At 42.8% G+C, this 19,580-nt stretch overlaps 1 protein-coding gene across 1 annotated transcript; it reads left to right on the forward strand.

The window, feature by feature from the left end:
* The first annotated feature begins 378 nt into the window (after positions 1-378).
* LOC117475800 (caspase recruitment domain-containing protein 8-like) lies at positions 379-19,116 on the forward strand. The gene is made up of 8 exons (XM_034122150.1): positions 379-396; positions 478-524; positions 916-1,133; positions 1,989-2,248; positions 17,826-17,942; positions 18,062-18,203; positions 18,602-18,738; positions 18,919-19,116. The coding sequence occupies exons 3-8, from the start codon at positions 974-976 to the stop codon at positions 19,114-19,116; spliced, it is 1,014 nt and encodes a 337-aa protein (XP_033978041.1). The 5' UTR covers positions 379-396; positions 478-524; positions 916-973.
* Positions 19,117-19,580: the final 464 nt, after the last annotated feature.

The raw sequence follows: 19,580 nt of genomic DNA on the forward strand, positions 1-19,580 counted from the left end.
GAGTTTCTAATGACTGGTTACTTCCTGTAATGCAGCTGAGAGCTGTGGCAGGCAGTCGTAGTGTTTGCAGAGAAGATATGATGGGATGTAAAGCATGAGATCAGGACTCTGAAGCTGACTCAAAGAACTAACACTTATTTAAACTGGATCTCAAACTGTTGGATTGTGTTCATCCCTACAGGATCAGAGATAATGAGACGTTCAGATCCACAATCCAGAAGACCTGTGAGTACTGAAACCATGTCCTCCATTCATCAAGATATTGTACATTAAATCTGATCTTAAAAGGTATTTATAGTACAATAATTATTATTATTGTTTTATTATTATTTTTCTCACCTCTTCTCTCCATCAGGTGTCTCCGATGTGGAACAGGAAGTGAAGACAGACACAAAGGTGAGAGAGGAGCAGCTGTACAGAGTTGAAGCTAGAACTTAACTTGATTTCAAATATAATAAATAACTTTGTTTGTTCCAGGCTCCTGAATCCTTCTCACCTGAACACACACCTGAGTCTTCTTACAGGTAACCCTACAACATGACCAAATATTATTTTAAACACATTAAAAACATATATTAATTTCATTGTGTTTGATGTCATGTCTTTCACCTTGAGGTATTGCATCCAATCTCTTTCCAGCAGACATGAATAAAATAATGCCTCTGTGTGTAGGATTGTTTTCTTGTACCAGTCTAGATCCTCGCTGGACTAGACATTTTGTTAATTGAATGAAAGTGTACACACACATCCTGATGCATGTGGACACATCTTCAGTGATGTTCCTGTAACCATCAGGTGTTTCAGATCTTTCAACAAACCCTCCTCCAGGTCAGATCCAGCTGGATGAACACCTGTCAGTCAGAACACAGGCCCGTGAAGGCTTGTTGTAGTAACTTGTCTCTTGTGTGTCTACAGGTTCAGGTGTCCTGGTCCAGGTGAGTTCCAGTGTGCTTCGACTGGCCTGGTGTTCGTCATGGCTCAGGAGGCGGAGCTTCTGTACAGGACGGTCCCTTGGGATGAGAGTCTCCTCCAATCAGCTGGCAAGCAGGCAGCAGGGCCGCTGTTTGACGTGAAGAGTTCTGTTGAAGCTGCCGTCTGCCAGCTCCACCTGCCGCACAGTGAGACAGAGGAGGGTAAAGACATCTAGTGTTAACAAATACACTTATATAATGTTTAGCACCTTATAATATCCTCTACCGTTCAGAAGTTATGAAGCAGCTTTATTAAACTAGTTTAACAAAGATAAGATAATTCAGACACGAAATCTGTTCTTTACATTCAAAATAGTCGTGTCCCCAAAAGAAGAAGAATGAAATCATTAAAACATCCATTTAGTCGATGTGTTTCATGACATCATTATTGAAGCAGACGATGCAATGCAGCTCTAAATACTGAGTTGGAGTGTCTCTGGGCCTCTGCAGTCTCCTCACTGTATATTAAAGACATGTAAACTGTGACCTGTCAGTCCACAGCATGTTTAGCTGCTAACAGTGCTAACTCAACGCTAACTCACTCTAAGCTAGCAGTTTGATTAATTATTACTTTGTTATCCATCTGTTGCTCTTTCTGCTCTCTCCATTGTCAGTCTGGCTGAAGCATGTACAAAACAAAACAACAGACAACAACATTTATAAGTTAGACTTTCTACGCCCTGAAAGCTTTAGAAAACTCTTCACACGTCTAGAGAATCATTCAGACATGAGTCCGGACACAGTCAAGCTGTTCTGACTGCAGATTACAAACATCTCAGCAGTCTTTTAAATTAGAAAATAATTACGCATGCTCACCTCCAGAAAGATCACAGGGGGACGGATCAATAATTAAACATTAGAATAAAAGGTGGAGGGTATAAACTGGTACATCCTAGTGAGGCTCCAAAGTGAATGACATTAGATGAACATTAGCTGTGAACTAAAGTGGTGTGACATTGAATATGATGAAGCTGTTTCAGCAGCAAAGCAACAGATGACCAGCTCTTTGCTCCACAGCGCTGCTCCTGGACGGCCTGTTGTCTGTCGTCCACATCACTGATGAAGGCCTGAGCGTCTTGGAGCCGCTGGAGGTCACACCCACTCACGTGGTGGTGAAGGTGCCTCACCTCTCTCTCCTCGGCATTATCTTCGATCCATTGAAAAGGCTTCTAGGGTGGACGATAAATGGCCAAATTCTGGTGTTCCTACGACCCCCGGACAGAGTGGAGCAAATACTGGATGTACATCTTCTGCAGAACAACGTCCTTGTGAAGGAGGTAATGTGCTCACCATCAGACTAAACACTGGTTTAAACCTGTTTCCACACACACTGCTCCTCTTCGCAAACGTTCTCGTGCTGGGAGAAGACTAAGATCTGAACTGAATCTTTTGCGTATATTGCTTAAAATACGTTAAAAAAGACATTAAGAAGTAGAGGCCCCCTACTGAGAGAGATAATATGATAGCAGTTGATAAAGCCAGTTGAGTAGCACTTGAAATGTTTTGGCTCTATGAAACCTGATGTACTTATATGATTCTGTTTTCTTTAAGTTTATATCTTCTTGGTCGAATGCACTTGTTGTAAGTCGCTTGGGATAAAAGCCTCAGCTAAATGTAATGTAATGTAATAGCACGATAGTTTCATTCTTTTAAAGTCTTTAAGCACGTTTTCTCTGCGGTCAGCACCAACTCTAGGCGGATGGACCATGACAGATGGAGCATCTTATTTCAGACAGTTTGAAACGTGAGGGTCGTGATTGGTCCGTGATTGGTCCGTGATCGGCCCGTGATCGGTTCGTGATGAAGAGCCGGCCCCCAGTCTGACTTGATACCGCCCCCGTGATAAATAAATGTAATTATTGTGAAGCCAGTTGCAATGGATCATTGATCCACCAGGGGGTGCAGTGGGGTTCCACACTGGAGCTCATGTGAAATCAACTTCGATACAGTAAACTGGATGTTGTGGTGCCGAGAGACGGGAGTCGGAGGCGGGGTATCAAAAGTACAAGCTAAACTTTTATTTAGCATCTGAACACACATGTAAACAACTTCATGCCCGGGAAGCGAAGATCGGCGGAAACAGCTGGTCTGGTTCACTAAAATGTCCGTGCGGAACAATACCCCAACCCATAGATCCGTGGGTGAATAATGTCAATCACCACAATATGTCTGGTACTAATGTATAGCGGATCTTTGTTAAGATCCATATGTCACGGATAGGATCATAGTCTGTGCTAAATAAGACATGTAATCATTTACAAAACATCACCATGTTGTTATTTAACAAAATAATGTTGTTTAGTCGAAAAAAACGAACGAGAGGAAATGCAGCCGGCTCTCGATTTTTAATCCTAATTTAATCATCATCTTCACCACGATCATTTATGTTTATGTTCGCCAAATTGACATGAAATCACTGACAAATATGAATATACTGTATTCAACTTCATTAACGTGCCTAAACTCAGTAATTCACTAAAAATATTTATATTTTAATGAAGCCTTGTCAGGCAGATCAAGATCCGCGTAGCGGAGGGATCTTGATCCCTGGGTGTTATTTTTCCCCATAATGACCAAGTCACTGCAAATTATCCCGCTTATTACATGGCCACATTCTCAACAAAGTAACGACATGACTCCCAATATTAATTGAAATGCTTTTATGGATTTAGAAAATGTTTTTATTGATTTAAAAAATAGTTGTATGTATTGATTTAAATTGACATGCATCCGCCAAGAAAAATAGTCCGTTGTTACCGTTTTTTAAACAGTCAGAATGAAACGGCAGCTCTCAGCTGTGTGTTTACACACCTAATGGCCCATCACCCACAGCTCTCTCCCCCCCCTGATCTTTCTTTTCCAACAGTTAAGTTAACTGTAGGTTACTCTGAGTGACAAGCTTACAGTTAGTGAAGTAACACTTTTTTTTTGTGAGTCACGACCTGGCTGTTTCATTCTAACATAACGCTCCAAATATGACTGTTTCCACTCGGACTTCAATACAGCAACACCATTGTTTGGTTTCCATGGTAGCGTGTCTCTTTAGTAGCGTGCACTCCTTTCCTGTAAATTACTAAATTAGTTTTTAACTGAAATGATCAAATAAAGTCAAAATGTCACAGTGTTTACAAACATTGACCATACCGTTCACCAGCCCCCACCCCCCTATGTTGAGTAGGCTATACTCTTTGTTTAAAACTAATTGGCCATCGGAATGTGTGTGTCCCAACCCCCCCTCCCCCCCCCCCCCCCCTGTGATATCTCTTCTCCAGCAGTCTGTAGGTTTCTGTTCGCATATTTATGCTGTCGCAGTTCCTGTTGTTTCTATCGCGCATTGCCGGTATGAAAGGGTCTGTGGCGGAAATATCAAGATAACACGGCAGGGCCCGTTACAGTTTGTTTTCATCTGATTTCAAATAAACAAAGTCTTGGCTTTCAGAATATTAAACTTGTTTCGGCAAATTTAGATGATAAATACAACTATGAAGCTTGGAACGGCATAATTACTTAAGCGGAGAACGGAGTAATTTAACGTTACAGCAGGCATAACAACAGCCGGTGTTTATTTTATTATTATATATAGTCGTTATTAATTTGTTTTAAAGCTCAATAAGGAAGATTTAAACTTTCACACATAGCTTTTTCCAGCGGTATCCATAAATCTCTTAATTTTGACCTCAAAGTGCACCAGATTGATGCATTTAACTTCAATATAAAGAAAAACATCTTCTGTTGTAACAACAATAACATTATAAATAGTAACATAGCTGAACATGACTGAGGCTTTTTAACATAGACTTTTCCAATGTCTGAGTGTAATATCTGCATTTTCTATTTTGGTTTGATCAGGACACATCCTGGGGATTGTGTTTACAAACATTGACCATACCGTTCACCATCCCCCACCCCCCTACTCTATGTTGATTTTGTTTGCCTACATGTAAATGGGTGGCATTTAGTACCCCCCTCTGAGTGAATACCTGTTGTACCTGTCCGGGGCTAAGCCCATAGGACGATGCTCTGATGTCAACCCCCCCCGTTGACAATTCACGAGCGTCTAACTCTCTCCCCCCTCCCCCGTCGCACCTTCTAACAGAGCCCCCCCCACATATCAAATCCCAATTTAACCCCTGGCCTCTGGAGCAGAAATGAAAGAGTTTTAAAAATGTTTACGTTTTGGTAAGTTTTTAGGGAAATGTTGTAATATTGCAACGTTGGCCTTAGGTGGGAGCAGAATTTCTGTATTTCTACTCACATTGTCTGAATAAATATATTGAACAACTAAGGGTTAATTTGCAGGATTGATTGCTTACTTAGCCCTATATCAGTATATAGCATGAATAATAATCACACATCACTCATATTTGTTTTGAATAATCATTTATCATTTATTAAATAGTAAGTCGCTTTGGATAAAAGCGTCAGCGAAATGCAATTTATGAAAGCCTCACTCAGGATTTTTTTAACAAGTGTTTTTATTGCTCTTGGGGCATTAAAAACAAGATTTTAACTTTAGTTTTTTATATAATATCTGCATTTTCTCTTGTGAAAAACTAAGTCTTAGTTTGGCCATAGTTATTTAATATATAGCGCCATCTCCTGGTTAAATCCTGAAATAGAAAATCTGGCAACGCCCTCTTGGAAAATAGTGGGAGGGCTTAACATTCCCAGATACTGGTCTTTGGCAGGTCTTAGGCAGGTAACTGGCTGGTAGTAGGCAGGAAGCTGTATGCTGGAGTCTGAAATAAGATGCTCCATCTGTAGATACTTTAATACTAACTAGAAAATGCATTTCCTGCTGAAAATGCATGTGAATGCTGTAAGCTGCACACATTTGTTGCTGGATTTAGCTTAAAAATGCAGAAAAAGCTGAATATTTTATTAGTTGAATGGTGACTGTAGCTGCTTTTCGCTACAAAAACCAAGTAAGTGTTATAACTCAAATGCATTGCACTGACTTTGTTGAAAACTTAACAGTGACATTTTAAACTGGAAGAGTAGGAAAAATAGTGATGAAGCTTAATAAACAAGAAAATGTATAGCCTAAATGTCCTGAAATAGCTGAATAATGTTGTAGTTGAATGGTTTTTGTAGCTGAAAGTAGGCTGAAGGAGTTAGATATGAAATGCACGTAGTAGTATACTATAAGTAAAAGTAGTAGTAGTAGTAGTAGTAGTAGTAATAGCTGTACTAGTAGAAGCAGCTGTAGTATAAGTAGCTGTAAAAGGAGTAGTAGTTGTATTAATCATAGTGGTGTTAGTAGTAGTAGTAGTAGTAGTAATGTTCAATCAGGTGTAAGAGTCGGGAGGACCTGATCATTTATTCCGGCGAATTACTCAGACCTACTAATTAACCTAACAGAAGTTATTGAGTCTATGTAAGTTTGCTGCTTGGCTCAGATCCACCAACGTCAGCAAGATCTCACCTCTATTAACTCCTGAAGAACCAGGTTCAATTAACTGCTGTTTCAATTCAGACGACCCTCTTAATCTGTTTAAGCAATCCCGAAGGATTTTGAAGTCAGTAAATGAGGTGTGGCCCTACCTAAGTGTGAGTGTGGCAGTGTGCAATCTTACCTCTGAAGCAGGAGAGGAGAGCGCAGATGTCTTTTAAATTGTCCCAATCCAAAAGGTGGGATCAGTTTATTTGAAGAAAAATAGGTCCAAATTTATACAGGGTTTTTACCTTCTCTCGTTACAACATTATAATCATACTAAACCTATCACGCTGTGATCATGTTCTAATATGAAACTTTAATTCACAGTTTTACATTTATTACCATCATTTGTAACTTCAACTGCCCAATTCAGTTGTGACATTTAAAATCTCCCGATACAATTTAGAGGCTGTTCCTCATAAAAGGCCGGTGATAATAAAAAGCACATTCAAACTTTCATTCACCAAATCAATTCACATCAATTCCATACCTTTTTTCCGACATAGATGGCGGGTACTAACATTCACAAACACACACCTATATCCCGCATGTATTCGGAGCAAGATCTTCACAGGTGGCGGTTACTAATACTCACAAACACACACCTATATCCCGCATGTATTCGGAGGAAGATCCTCACAGGTGGCGGGTACTAATACTCACAAACACATATCAATTCATTCCACTCATTCAACCCAGAAATTCACTCCACTTTCAACAAAGAAATTCGAGAGATATTTACCAAGTTTGAGAGAACCTTACAGAGAGCAAAAACCCAGCTCTCAGGGAGAGAGCATTACCGAGAGAGAGCATACCAGGGGATCCCCCCCTCTCCAAAAAGAAAAGTTCCTCCCCATCTGCCAGTGTCTTTATGCTCGAAAACAGGATAGAAAAACCCAAAGACACCTCCTCCATACCCATATTTGTGGAAACTGGGCATGGCCTCTGATGTACAGGACTGGACATGACCAGACATATTCTATGGCTCTGGCATAAGACACACCTTCCCATGTTTGTGTAAAAAGGACATGACCCCTACTCTGCAGGACTTGCAAAATATTATTCTCGGCTATGACATAACCACCTTTTTAGGGCCTCAATGTATTTCTCCTTAAGTCAGGAGCCCCCCTCCCTGTGTACTGCTGTGAGGGGAGAGAGAAGAAACTGCCTCTTCTCTTATCAGTGACACCCATAAATCATTATAGGCCTTACACACTCAATTTAACAAACCACTTTGTTTATACTGTAAATATAGAAAATCATAAAATATGAAGCATTTTCATTGTGGGTTATACAAGAATATAATTGATTATATTTGATTATAACTAACTTTCGTTTTAATTATTCAACCTGATATGGAGATCTCAACACAGGTTCAAACCCCACTGCAGTCAGCATGTCGTTGTGTCCCTGAGACACTTCACCACAAAGTGCTCCTGTGGGGATTGTCCACAGTATTGAGTATGTATGTCGCTTTGGATAAAAGCGTCTAACAAGTAACATGTAATGTAATGTAATGTTAGTAGTAGTTGTATGCGTAGTAGTGGTAGTAGTAGTAGTAGTTATATGAGTAGTAGTGGTGGTAGTATAAGTAGTTGTAGCAGTAGTATTAGTAGTAGTATAAGTAGTAGTAGCAGTTGTAGTAGTTGTGGTAGTATTAGTAGTAGTAGTAGTAGTAGTAGTAGTAGTAGTATGAGCAGTGGTAGTAGTAGTAGTATTAGTAGTAGTAGTAGTTGTTGTATGAGCAGTAGTAGTAGTGGTAGTAGTTGTAGTAGTAGTAGTAGTAGTAGTAGTAGTAGTAGTTGTATGAGTAATAGTAGCAGTGGTAGTAGTTGTGTTAGTAGTAGTAGTAGTAGTAGTATTAGTAGTAGTAGTAGTAGCAGTGGTAGTAGTTGTGTTAGTAGTAGTAGTATTAGTAGTAGTAGTAGTAGTAGTAGTTGTATGAGTAATAGTAGCAGTGGTAGTAGTTGTGTTAGTAGTAGTAGTAGTAGTAGTATTAGTAGTAGTAGTAGTAGCAGTGGTAGTAGTTGTGTTAGTAGTAGTAGTATTAGTAGTAGTAGTAGTTGTATGAGCAGTAGTAGCAGTGGTAGTAGTTGTGTTAGTAGTAGTAGTAGTAGTAGTATTAGTTGTTGTATGAGCAGTAGTAGCAGTGGTAGTAGTTGTGTTAGTAGTAGTAGCAGTAGTATTAGTAGTAGTAGTAGTTGTATGAGTAGTAGTAGCAGTGGCAGTAGTTGTGTTAGTAGTAGTAGTAGTAGTATTAGTAGTAGTAGTAGTTGTATGAGTAGTAGTAGCAGTGGTAGTAGTTGTGTTAGTAGTAGTAGTAGTAGTAGTAGTTACAGTAGGAGGAGCAGTAACATTCATAGTAGTTGTTGAAGTAGTGGGGGGCTTTTATTTAGAAAAAAAAATGTCCTGTGCGTCTATGGATACAGTGATATTCTAGGGCTTTTATTTTGAAGGTGTGTGTGGTTGGGGGGGATGAGAGGGGGAGAAAAACAAGTGTGTGTGTGTGTGTGTGTGTGTGTGTGTGTGTGTGTGTGTGTGTGTGTGTGTGTGTGTGTGTGTGTGTGTGTGTGTGTGTGTGTGTGTGTGTGTGTGTGTGTGTGTGTGTGTGTGTGTGTGTGTGTGTGTGTGTGTGTGTGTGTGTGTGTGGTGTGTGTGTGTGTGGTGTGTGTGTGTGTGTGTGTGTGTGTGTGTGTGTGTGTGTGTGTGTGTGTGTGTGTGTGTGTGTGTGTGTGTGTGTGTGTGTGTGTGTGTGTGTGTGTGTGTGTGTGTGTGTGTGTGTGTGTGTGTGTGTGTGTGTGGTGTGTGTGTCGTGTGTGTGTGTGTGGTGTGTGTGTGTGTGTGTGTGTGTGTGTGTGTGTGTGTGTGTGTGTGTGTGTGTGTGTGTGTGTGTGTGTGTGTGTGTGTGTGTGTGTGTGTTCTTTGTGGACTTTTTGTCACTGAGATCACTGTTGGGCCCGAATGGTGGGTCAGTTTTGCCGCGTTTCCACTACACAGCCTCGCTCGGCCCCGCTCGGCCTCCTTTGGCCGCGCCCGGCCTCGTTAGGACCAGCTCACTTTGTGGCGCGTTTCCATTACAGTTTAGGAACCGGGTCAGTATCTATAGTAACAGTGTAGGCGGAGCGACGCTGCTTAAAACTGCCGTGACGTCATCTTCAATGCGACACAACAATGGAGATGTGAAAGCGATCGTTTGCTTGTTTTTTTGCTGTGTGGTTTATTATCACAAGAAATAGACAAGTTGTTTCGAAAGAGGCGACGTATAGCAAGACGAGGTATAGAAGAAGCTGACGCGAGAGTTCGGGCAGTCCTCCTACGCCGCAGAGACTACAGGACGACTCGAATCACTACTAACTACAATGCTACTTGGTAAGCTAACGTTCGCTAACTAGCAATGTGTTTAGGCTCACTCTCCCTATACGACCAAAGTATTTCAAGTATTTAATTAATTGTAGCTACCACTTTTACGTATTAAAATATGTATGCTTTTGTTTGTGTATTTCAGAAGTTACCGACCGAGCTACCGAGTGGTGGAATGTGATTGTTCCATCTTTCACACACTCAGTGGAGAACTTCAGGATGCCTGAGGAAAACCTACGTGTAATACCTAAATATTCATTGTATTGTATTGAACATAAATACATCTTTTCTTTTTCACATACATGTGTTTGTCAAATTATTTAAACCAAAAAAATGTTATCAGAATTGACTATTTAGTAAATATTTGAATTTCAAGCACAAGTACTGCCCCCATAATAATAATCTAATAAATTAAGCAAATATCAAAGCAAACTATAAACATAAATACAAAAGTGTAAAACACAACAGAACTATATTCATAAATGCAAGTGTAAAAAATTGTTAACATGGATGGAGGCTAAAGTATCCACAGCATAAAATAATATGATTATGATGGTTTGTCTGAAAGACACAGCCTCAAGGTTCAAGGTTTTTTATTTTGTCATACGAACATAGCTAGTGTAGTTATGACAATGAACATCTTAGGTCACAGGCTCCTCCAACAGTGCAACACAATAACCCAGATCAACAGAAATATAGTGCAAGTAAATATTAAGCGCTGTGCACCGCTCTCTTTGTATAGGTGTTTTCTTTTGTTCTCTTCTCTTTGAAATATGTAAGCAATGTGTTTGAGTCTAGCACAACGAGGGTATTACAATTGAGTAATTTTTCTACATGTATTTATCATGTATTCTTAATACCATTATGTAATGTTATGTTTTAGAGGAGGACCTCAAGCTAGCAAACTCAATTTCAAACAGTATGCAGAGTTGTCCTGCTAAAGAGTTAAAATGTATTATTTAACCAAGTATTTATTCTCTTATTTGCTTTAATTGCAACAGATGATAAAGGTTTCACTGTGATAAGTATTCTCTTAAATCCATAAACCCCTGTACAGTGCTTTGTGGACGATGGTGTTTATGATATTTCTGACTGCAGAGGGACGCCTAGATGATGCCATCTTTCTGTGCGATCGCTGGTGGGTGCAATTATTTATCAACAAGCAATAAGAGAAGACATGGCATTGATTCTGCTGGGCCAGTTGCCGTTCCTGCAGGGCCAGATCCTCTCCTCCTCGGTTTGTGCTGTTGATGCAGAGGACGTTGTGTCCTCCTCGCTGTTCCTCCTCGCTAGTCCCAATGTAATCATCTAGAACAGAAACATGACTTGTAAATTCCACAAACTACTGCAGCACAATACTATAAATAGCAACAACAACTATAGAAAAGACAAACTGAACGTAAACAATGGCACATATGGTGTTAGCAAACAATAGCTCTCGCTAATGCTATCTGCCTAGCTAGCCTTCGGGGCTCCATCGGGGTTGTCGAACATAAATGTAAGGATAAAATAGACTTATTTGTTAGAAGTGAGCTTTAAAACAGATAGGGACACAAAGCAGGGACACAAAGCAGGGACACAAAGCTTTCAAGCAAATAACACAGCGTTAGCAAAAACGTACCATGCAGACTCCAGTAACGCCGTTGGAGAGTCCAGTGTCTGTGTAGAGACCTCCTGAAAGACTTTGATATTGCGAGTTGTCCCGTCGAGCACCCGCTGGACCTTATCATCTGCAATATAATGGACGTCGTCACTTCCTCGACCGACCATGGTGTGCTTTTCTTTGCCATTGTTGTAGCTCCTCCGTTAACAAAAATGCTGTTTGTAAAATGGATTATCTCGCGCGCAGATTGTGACGATTCTCTCCGACCAATCAGCAGCCGAGAGCGTTGACGTCACAAACACAGCCCGGTTGCCTCTGGCCCTGGCCCCACGATTTTATGAGGCCAGAAAAACTGAGAATTAGGACCAGCCGGCCGGTACTAGGCCAAGTGGAAACGCAACCACAAACGGGCCGCTGACGTCACAGCCCTCTTAAACCGGGCTGCGCGCTGTAGTGGAAACGCGGCATAAGATATGATGAAGGCATATAGTCAAGCCAGACAAATGTTGCTACTGAAATCTTTTGAAATTATTTGAATAGAGTTTATATTTTGGGATTGAGAGCAGTTTTACAATATTTTAAAGACCCTCTAGCCCTGAGAGTCTGTCCCATATGCCCCCAGAAAATGACACCAGTAATGACAAACAGATGAGAATGCTGCGTGGGGTCTGGGTGCCGTGTTAGCGGGACGTTGCGGGGCTCGCTGCTCCGCCCTTTGAGGCTCGAGGAGCGGACAGTGTGAGCTGGATTACTGGTGTTGTTTCCTGGTTGCTGCGTGGGGCCTGAGTGAGTGAGTGTGTGTGCAGAGCTTGGTCTATATTCAGCATCCAGGGAAACACAGCGGGAAATCCACCTCACACTGTCCGCTCCGGGACATGCTCGGGAGTCCCGCCCTGGCAGAGGGTGTGCCTATTGTTCTATAGCTGTGTGCCAATTGGTCCATTTGGACTTAGTGACGTCAATAGGCCCCGGAAGAAAAACATGGAAAAAGAAACATCTACAACGAGGTGTTCTGGGGCAGCACCAAGCCCCCAGGGTGTGCGCCGGACTCAGAGGCAAAAATGTGTTGTGTCCAAACGGCGGTACTACTACCAATGAGCAGCTCTGATAGGAAAGAACGAGACCCCGCCTCCCACGCTCTATCCAGTTCTGTTATTGATCATTGTGGAGAGCAGGCAGACGTTTTGTTTGTTATTATAGCAGCTATCGGATGGAATCAATACATGGGCTGCACAGGTTGTCATGTCCGACTATCACAAGTAGAATAATAATGAAAAATACGCCGGTAAAATGTGCCTGTAGAAAACGGCTTAGCAAGTAGTCAGTTTAGCTTCGGTTGCTATGCTAACATCACCCATGTTATACCAGAGAAACTTTCATAACAGCGTTGTGATGCCAAACAGCGTCAATTCAGACTGACACACATTCACTTATTATGTCATGATGCAGCAGCGGCAGCACCAGTCGGGCTCTGAGTGGTGGAAACACTAAAGAGAAGAACCAGTTAAGCACCAGAAACAGAACGGATCTTGAACCGGAACTGTTTTGGTGGAAAAGGGGCAAGAGACAACCATTATGAAATGTACCAAAACCTAAACTGGGATAAGTAAAAAACTATAGAAGATATAAAAAATCTGAATACAAGTTCAATAGCTGAATGTCTTGTGTCTGTTTTAAAGTTGGAATGAAAGTATGTGGAAGGAGTAGCATTTGGTGCACGGTGTAGCTAAAAGAGGATTTGAAGGTTCCTCCCATTGAGTTACATGTTCAAAAAATTGTTTAAAAAGATGAATATTTCAAAAAGTATACAAAGTTTTGAAGTAATTTAAAGTTTTCCATCATGTGCTGAAAAGGCTGAATATTTTTGATAATTGGTTTCTGTAGCTGAAAGTATGCTGAAGTTATTGAGAGCTAAAATATAGAATAGAAGAATAAAGAAAAGGAATTAACTATTTGCTAATTTCCACCAGGCAAGACGTCTCGACGACGGGGAGTATTTGTTTAGATCAGTGGAGCAAAAAATCCTTAAACCGTGTGTTTTGTGCCGTTAAGGTTCGTTGTGGCTTTACAACATCCTTTGCTTGTCCTCAGGTCAGAGCCGGACATTAAGTATTAAAACTGGGGAGTTTTGTCCTTGATCTTCCATTAGACATCATCAAATCAAATCAAATCAGGTTTTATTTATATAGCACATTTAAAAGCGATTTTTGGTCGAGCCAAAGTGCTGTACATGTATTAAAAACACATTACTACAAATCACAGTAAACAACAATAAATTACAACAGATATATCTTCAAAACAAAATAAAAATAAAACACACGGAAAAGTCAGGAGTCGTGCTCCGCTCTAACTAGAAAGCCAGAGAGAAGAAGTGTGTTTTTAGTTAGATTTAAAACCCCCTAGGGTCTGGGCCGACCTCACATGGAGGGGCAGAGTGTTCCAGAGCCTAGGGCCAGCTGCTGAGAAGGCTCGGTGCCCTCGGGTTTTGAGCCTGGTCTTGGGCACTACCAGCAGCAGCTGGTCAGCAGACCTTAAAGCTCTGGCTGGGGTGTAGCGCTGGAGGAGTTCAGTTATATAGGCCGGAGCCAGCCCATTTAGTGCTTTAAAAACAAATAAAAGGATTTTAAAATCAATTCTGAGCCGAAGTGGAAGCCAGTGTAGTGAGGCCAGAATAGGGGTGATGTGGTCACGCTTTTTGTGGCCAGTCAGCAAACGTGCAGCAGTGTTTTGGACTAGCTGTAGGCGTTTAATTGAGGCCTGGTCCATACCCACATACAGAGCGTTACAATAGTCCAGTCTCGAGGTTACAAAGGCGTTAATAACACTTTCTAAGTCATTAAAAGATAAATACGACTTGGTTTTGGCCAATAGTCTTATTTTAAAAAAGTAGGATTTTACTACGGTGCTGACCTGCTTGTCGAATTTAAAAGTGCTAGTGAAGGTCACTCCAAGGTTCATGACCGAGGGGAGGATGTTTTTTTTGATAGAGCCCAGAATATCAACCGGAGAGGCTGGAGGTTGCGGTCCAAAAAAGATGACCTCAGTCTTGCTCTCATTGAGGTTGAGAAAGTTTTTGCTCAGCCAGGATTTTATCTCTGCTAAGCTGTCCATCAACTGCTGTAGTGAGTGTGTGACATTTGCTTTGAGAGGCAGATAGATCTGTACATCGTCGGCGTAGCAGTGGAAGGGAATGTTATGTTTTGTGAGTATTGAACCTAGGGGCAGTATGTACAGTAGAAAAAGGATGGGGCCCAGAATCGAGCCTTGGGGAACCCCACAGGTAAGAGGGGCTTTGGCAGAGGAGAAGGCACCTAGCTGTACCGAGAAGCTATGGTCTGTCAGGTAGGACCTGAACCATGCAAGGGCAGAGCCTGTGATGCCAGCGGACTGTTCAAGCCGTGACAGCAGGATGCTATGGTCCACAGTGTCAAAGGCAGCTGTCAGGTCTAACAGCACCAAGACAGCTGGGCTACCTGAGTCGGCGGCTAGGAGCAGATCATTAAAAACTCTTAAAAGGGCTGTTTCAGTGCTGTGCATGGGTTTGAAGCCAGACTGAAACTTTTCATGGATTCCATGGATGGTTAAAAAAGACTGCAGCTGGGCGTAGACTACTCGCTCCAGGGCTTTTGATAAAAAAGGCAGCTGGGAGATGGGCCTAAAATTTGCGAGAATGGAGGGGTCGAGATTTTTCTTTTTAAGGAGTGGTTTAACCACAGCATGTTTGAAGGCAGCTGGGACACATCCTGAGGTAAGAGAGGTGTTTAAAAGTAATAAAATACTTACTCCAACTGAATCCTAAAACATCTCTGAGAAGGCGAGAGGGAATGCTGTCTGAGGTGCAGTTTGTCGGCCGCAGGTGCTTGACTACATCTGAGAGAGAAGAGAGGGATACAGGCTCAAAGTGGTCGAGGACAGCAGGGCACAGAAAAGGAGCAGGATCTGGGGTAGCACTAGTGTGGGCTAGCCTAAGAGCAGATACTTTTTCAATAAAAAATGTAAGAAACTTATCACAGAGAGTAGTCGATGGGACAATAGAAGAAATGATAGTTGAGGACATTAAAAAGAACCTGAGGTTTATGGCTGTTTTTGGAGATGAACAGAGAAATGTGCTCTGTTTTGGCTGCTTTGACTGCCGTCTGGTAGTCAGAAAGGCAAGCACGAAGGATTTCTAGGGAGACATGGAGTTTATCCTTTTTCCATTTTCTCTCTGCACGCCTGCAAGCGCGTCTGAGAGCATGAGTACAGTCATTGAGCCACGGCTCTGATAGAACTGTGGCGCGTCTAAGCGTAAAAGGAGCAACAGAATCCAGTATTAGTGTGCATGTCGAGTCAAACATGGAGATAAGCTCATCAGCATTAAAAGCACAGTTCACATCTAATTTACAGATCGGAGAAGCATTAAAAACATCAGAGAACTGTGAGGCAGTCAAGGGGTTAATCGAACGCAGACAACGCGCAGGGGCACGTGATTCGACTCCTGCGGAAGGGATGGAGGTTGTAAACAGAACCGGTAAATGGTCTGAGATACGCGTTGCTGCACATATTTCATCCACAGAGACAGACAGTCCAAACGATAATACTAAGTCCAAAGTGTGTCCTTTTTCGTGTGTTGGGCCAGCCACGGACTGAACGAGACCAAAAGAATCAAGGAGATTTAAAAAGTCCCTAACCAGAGGTTTGGACTCGCAACACACATGGACATTGAAGTCTCCGGAGATCAAAACACGATCATATTTCACCATGATCCCGGACAGAAAGTCAGAAAAGTCATTTATGAAATCCTTATTACACTTTGGCGGACGATACACGACTGTGCAGAGTATAGGCGAGGCCGGGTTCAGTTCAAAAAGCTGCAACTCAAAGCTGGCATAGCTAGATACAGGGTGAAGCAATCGGCTTTGGAGGCTAGCTCTAAACACTGATGCTATGCCCCCACCATGGCCAGTGGCACGGGGGGAGCTGAAGAATGTACAGTCAGGAGGAAGAAGTTCAGAGAACGGTGTATACTCGCCAGCGTGAGCCCAGGTCTCCGTCAGGAACATAAAATCCAGTTCACGAGAGGTGAAGAAGTCGTTTAGCAGGAACGTTTTGTTTGCTATCGACCTAGCATTTAGCAAAGCCATGCAAAGTTTTCGCTCCGGGCTTGCCGAAGGTGTAGTGCGTCTCAGCTGACGAAGATGTGCGTGTTGAACGCCGCGCGGGCCGGGAGCAGTTAGTCGGGCAGGAGGAGCTGCCAGTGGGCACAGCAGAGTCCGCAGCTCCGGAAAAACGGGGCGAATCCACCGATCCCTCACATGGCGTGCAGCGGGAGGGCCATGACATCCGAGGCGTGGATAATTCACAGAAGAAGCCGTCAGGTATGCCTTAAGATGGACCAGTGCACCACCACGCTTTCCCCGTCGTCTAAAGCGCAGGATGCGGGCGATCGGCGCAGGTAAGTGGGAATATCCGACAGTAGAGGGGGGGGGGGACGATTTATGGTTGCCAGATGTAGGTTTGGGCAGCAATATCAACTCCAGTGAGGGTCTGAGGTGGAGGAGAGCTTGGCGATCATAAACGAGCAGAGCAGAGACATTCTGACAAACATAAAACAAAAACAGGATAGCTAAAGGTAGAGAGCTGAGCGAGCGGCGAGCCGACACAGGCGCCATCTTGAATCACGTCACGTCACGTCACGTCACGTCCGTCAGTCTGTGTTGGAAGACATCATATTGATGTTAGCCATGGCTAGCCAACCCTCTGGTAGTTTTTAGGGATTAGAGCCGGCATCTTGTGTGATCGCATACAGGAATTGGTCATGTGATTAATATGCATTCATTCTTTTAACGCGTCAAGGTTTCCAGATTAATCGCGAGTTTTGACACGTTAAAGGTGGGGTAGGTAAGTTTGAGAAACCGGCTCGAGATACACTTGTTGTTATATTCCATGGAATGCTCTTAACATCCTGATAGCAATGAATATCTGAAGTGCTTTGACAAAAAATCCATTAAAAAATATCATCTGTGGAAGCCGTAGTACTGTAAAAAGCACGACCAATCATCTGAGCCGGCCCGGCTAAAATAACTGGATGGCCTACCTGCCTGTCAGCCTTCCATCTGTGCACAAACTTATCTCGTGCCCTCATTGGTCATGTGCGCGTTCGTGTGTGTTGGAGGAGGGGCTCTGTGAGGAAGTGGCAGATTTTCTCCGGTTGTGTATTTTCAAATTCTAGCGATCTCGAGCTGGTTTCTCAAACTTACCTACCCCACCTTTAATGTTGACAACCCTAATACATATATAGAGAATGTGTTGGAGTGGAATTTCATCAAAAAGTATCTAACCTATACACTTTAATTAATCTACACACAATATGTCCACACACTGTTATTCTTAATTGATTGTAATTCTGATATCTCTGTAGAGCAGGTCTGTCAATATGTTGTTTTAAATTGATCAAAATGTCCTGTTACTGAAGGTTGCTGAACAACAAGGAGGTGCTGTGAACATCAGACTCTCCTCCAACTGTGAGCTGCACATTCATCACAGATACAGTGTGCACTGTGAACCTGAGGGCTTCCTCACACACCCTGAGGTGAGTCACTGATACTCTTCTAAAGAAACACAATGATCATTTACACACATTTATCTGCATGTGGATCCACAATCAGGAAAGATCCAGATCAATTTTTAACTTCTTCTTCTGGTTTTCAGAGTAAAAAATTTGAATCCAGGTTTGGACCAAATTACCATCCGACATTTCTAGTTTACCTGACGAGGAGCACAGAGAAAGTGGTGTTGAAGGTCAAGGACCAAGATGGAAAAGTCGTCTGGTCTTGTCCCGTATCACTGGAAGGTAAAGACTCCACCTGAGCTCAGACCCAGTGATAGACTGGATAGCTCTAAAGCTCCATCTCATAGCCTTCTCTATTAAGGCTCCATGGCAGCGCATCATTACGATATTAAACACACAACCTGTTATATTCCTAAACTATAGTAAAAAGTAGTGTGGTGGTGAAACAGCGTGGCATCATGGGAGTTGTAGTCTTCATCTTCTAATGGTTAATTGGATACGCCGCCATTACAGGAGACCGTGATGAACGTACTGTTACCTTTAAAATTACACATCTCTCTGAACCATTTGGGATAATGTACGTACACAACTCAACAAAACATGAATAACATAGGTGTAGGAGATTTTATACATTTTAACCTGTTAAGCCCTGAGCCCATTTTCCCCTGTTTATCTACCAGGTCCAAGGCGGCAATTACCCCAGAGAAATGTCCCAGCAGAGAGCAGCATCCCAGCAGAGAGCAGCGTCCCAGCAGACAGCAGCGTCCCAGCAGAGAGCAGCGTCCCATCAGAGAGCAGCGTCCCATCAGAGAGCAGAGTCCCATCAGAGAGCAGAGTCCCATCAGAGAGCAGAGTCCCATCAGAGAGCAGAGTCCCATCAGAGAGCAGCGTCCCAGCAGAGAGCAGCGTCCCAGCAGAGAGCAGCGTCCCAGCAGACCAGAGGCTGTTCTCAGTTCGGACAGAGTTCAAAGAAAGAGTGTCTCCACCTGTCCTGAAGGACCTTCTGGATAAACTCCTTGAGTCTGGAGTTATCAGTGAATCTGAAATGGAGTCAGCCAGAACCAAATCCCGAAATGACGGAGCACTTGAGGTGCTGGACGTGGTGCGAAAAAAAGGAGCTGCAGCCAGCAGGGTTCTGATCGACGCTCTCCGTGAGCTGGACCCGTATCTTTACAGAGAGCTCAACTTGAGCTGAGGCAAAACCTTGTGGAGTGTGTGTGACAGTTGAAGTCTAGTCCTCTGTTTTGTTACCTGTACATTTTCCCCGTTGTCCTTGAAGGTAACACAGATTCTGAGCGAAGGCCACTTTCCTTCTCTCTTTTCTCCTGGACTCCCTCCTGAGAGCAGCTACCCCTATTGGCCTTCCTTTGGTATTATCTTGAGATTTCTTTCAAGTACATGTTTGGTCTTGGTCTTAAGTTGTTTATGTTTGCACCACAATACACCAGAGCTAATCCCTCTGTGGCCGTATCTCATTTCATCAATTCCCCCTCCTCGACTCCTCGGTCCTCCGGTAGTGACCCGGAAATGGATTTCAGCGCGCCATGTTGAAGGACATCTCATTTCTCTAAATGCACATTGAGGACCGAGCATCGAGCGTCGAGGAGGCTCTCTGGAGGAGCTCTAACCGAGGAGACACTGATGGGTCCTCCACAGTCC

Source organism: Trematomus bernacchii, unplaced genomic scaffold, assembly GCF_902827165.1.
Source record: "Trematomus bernacchii unplaced genomic scaffold, fTreBer1.1, whole genome shotgun sequence".
Taxonomy (NCBI): Eukaryota; Metazoa; Chordata; class Actinopteri; order Perciformes; family Nototheniidae; genus Trematomus; species Trematomus bernacchii.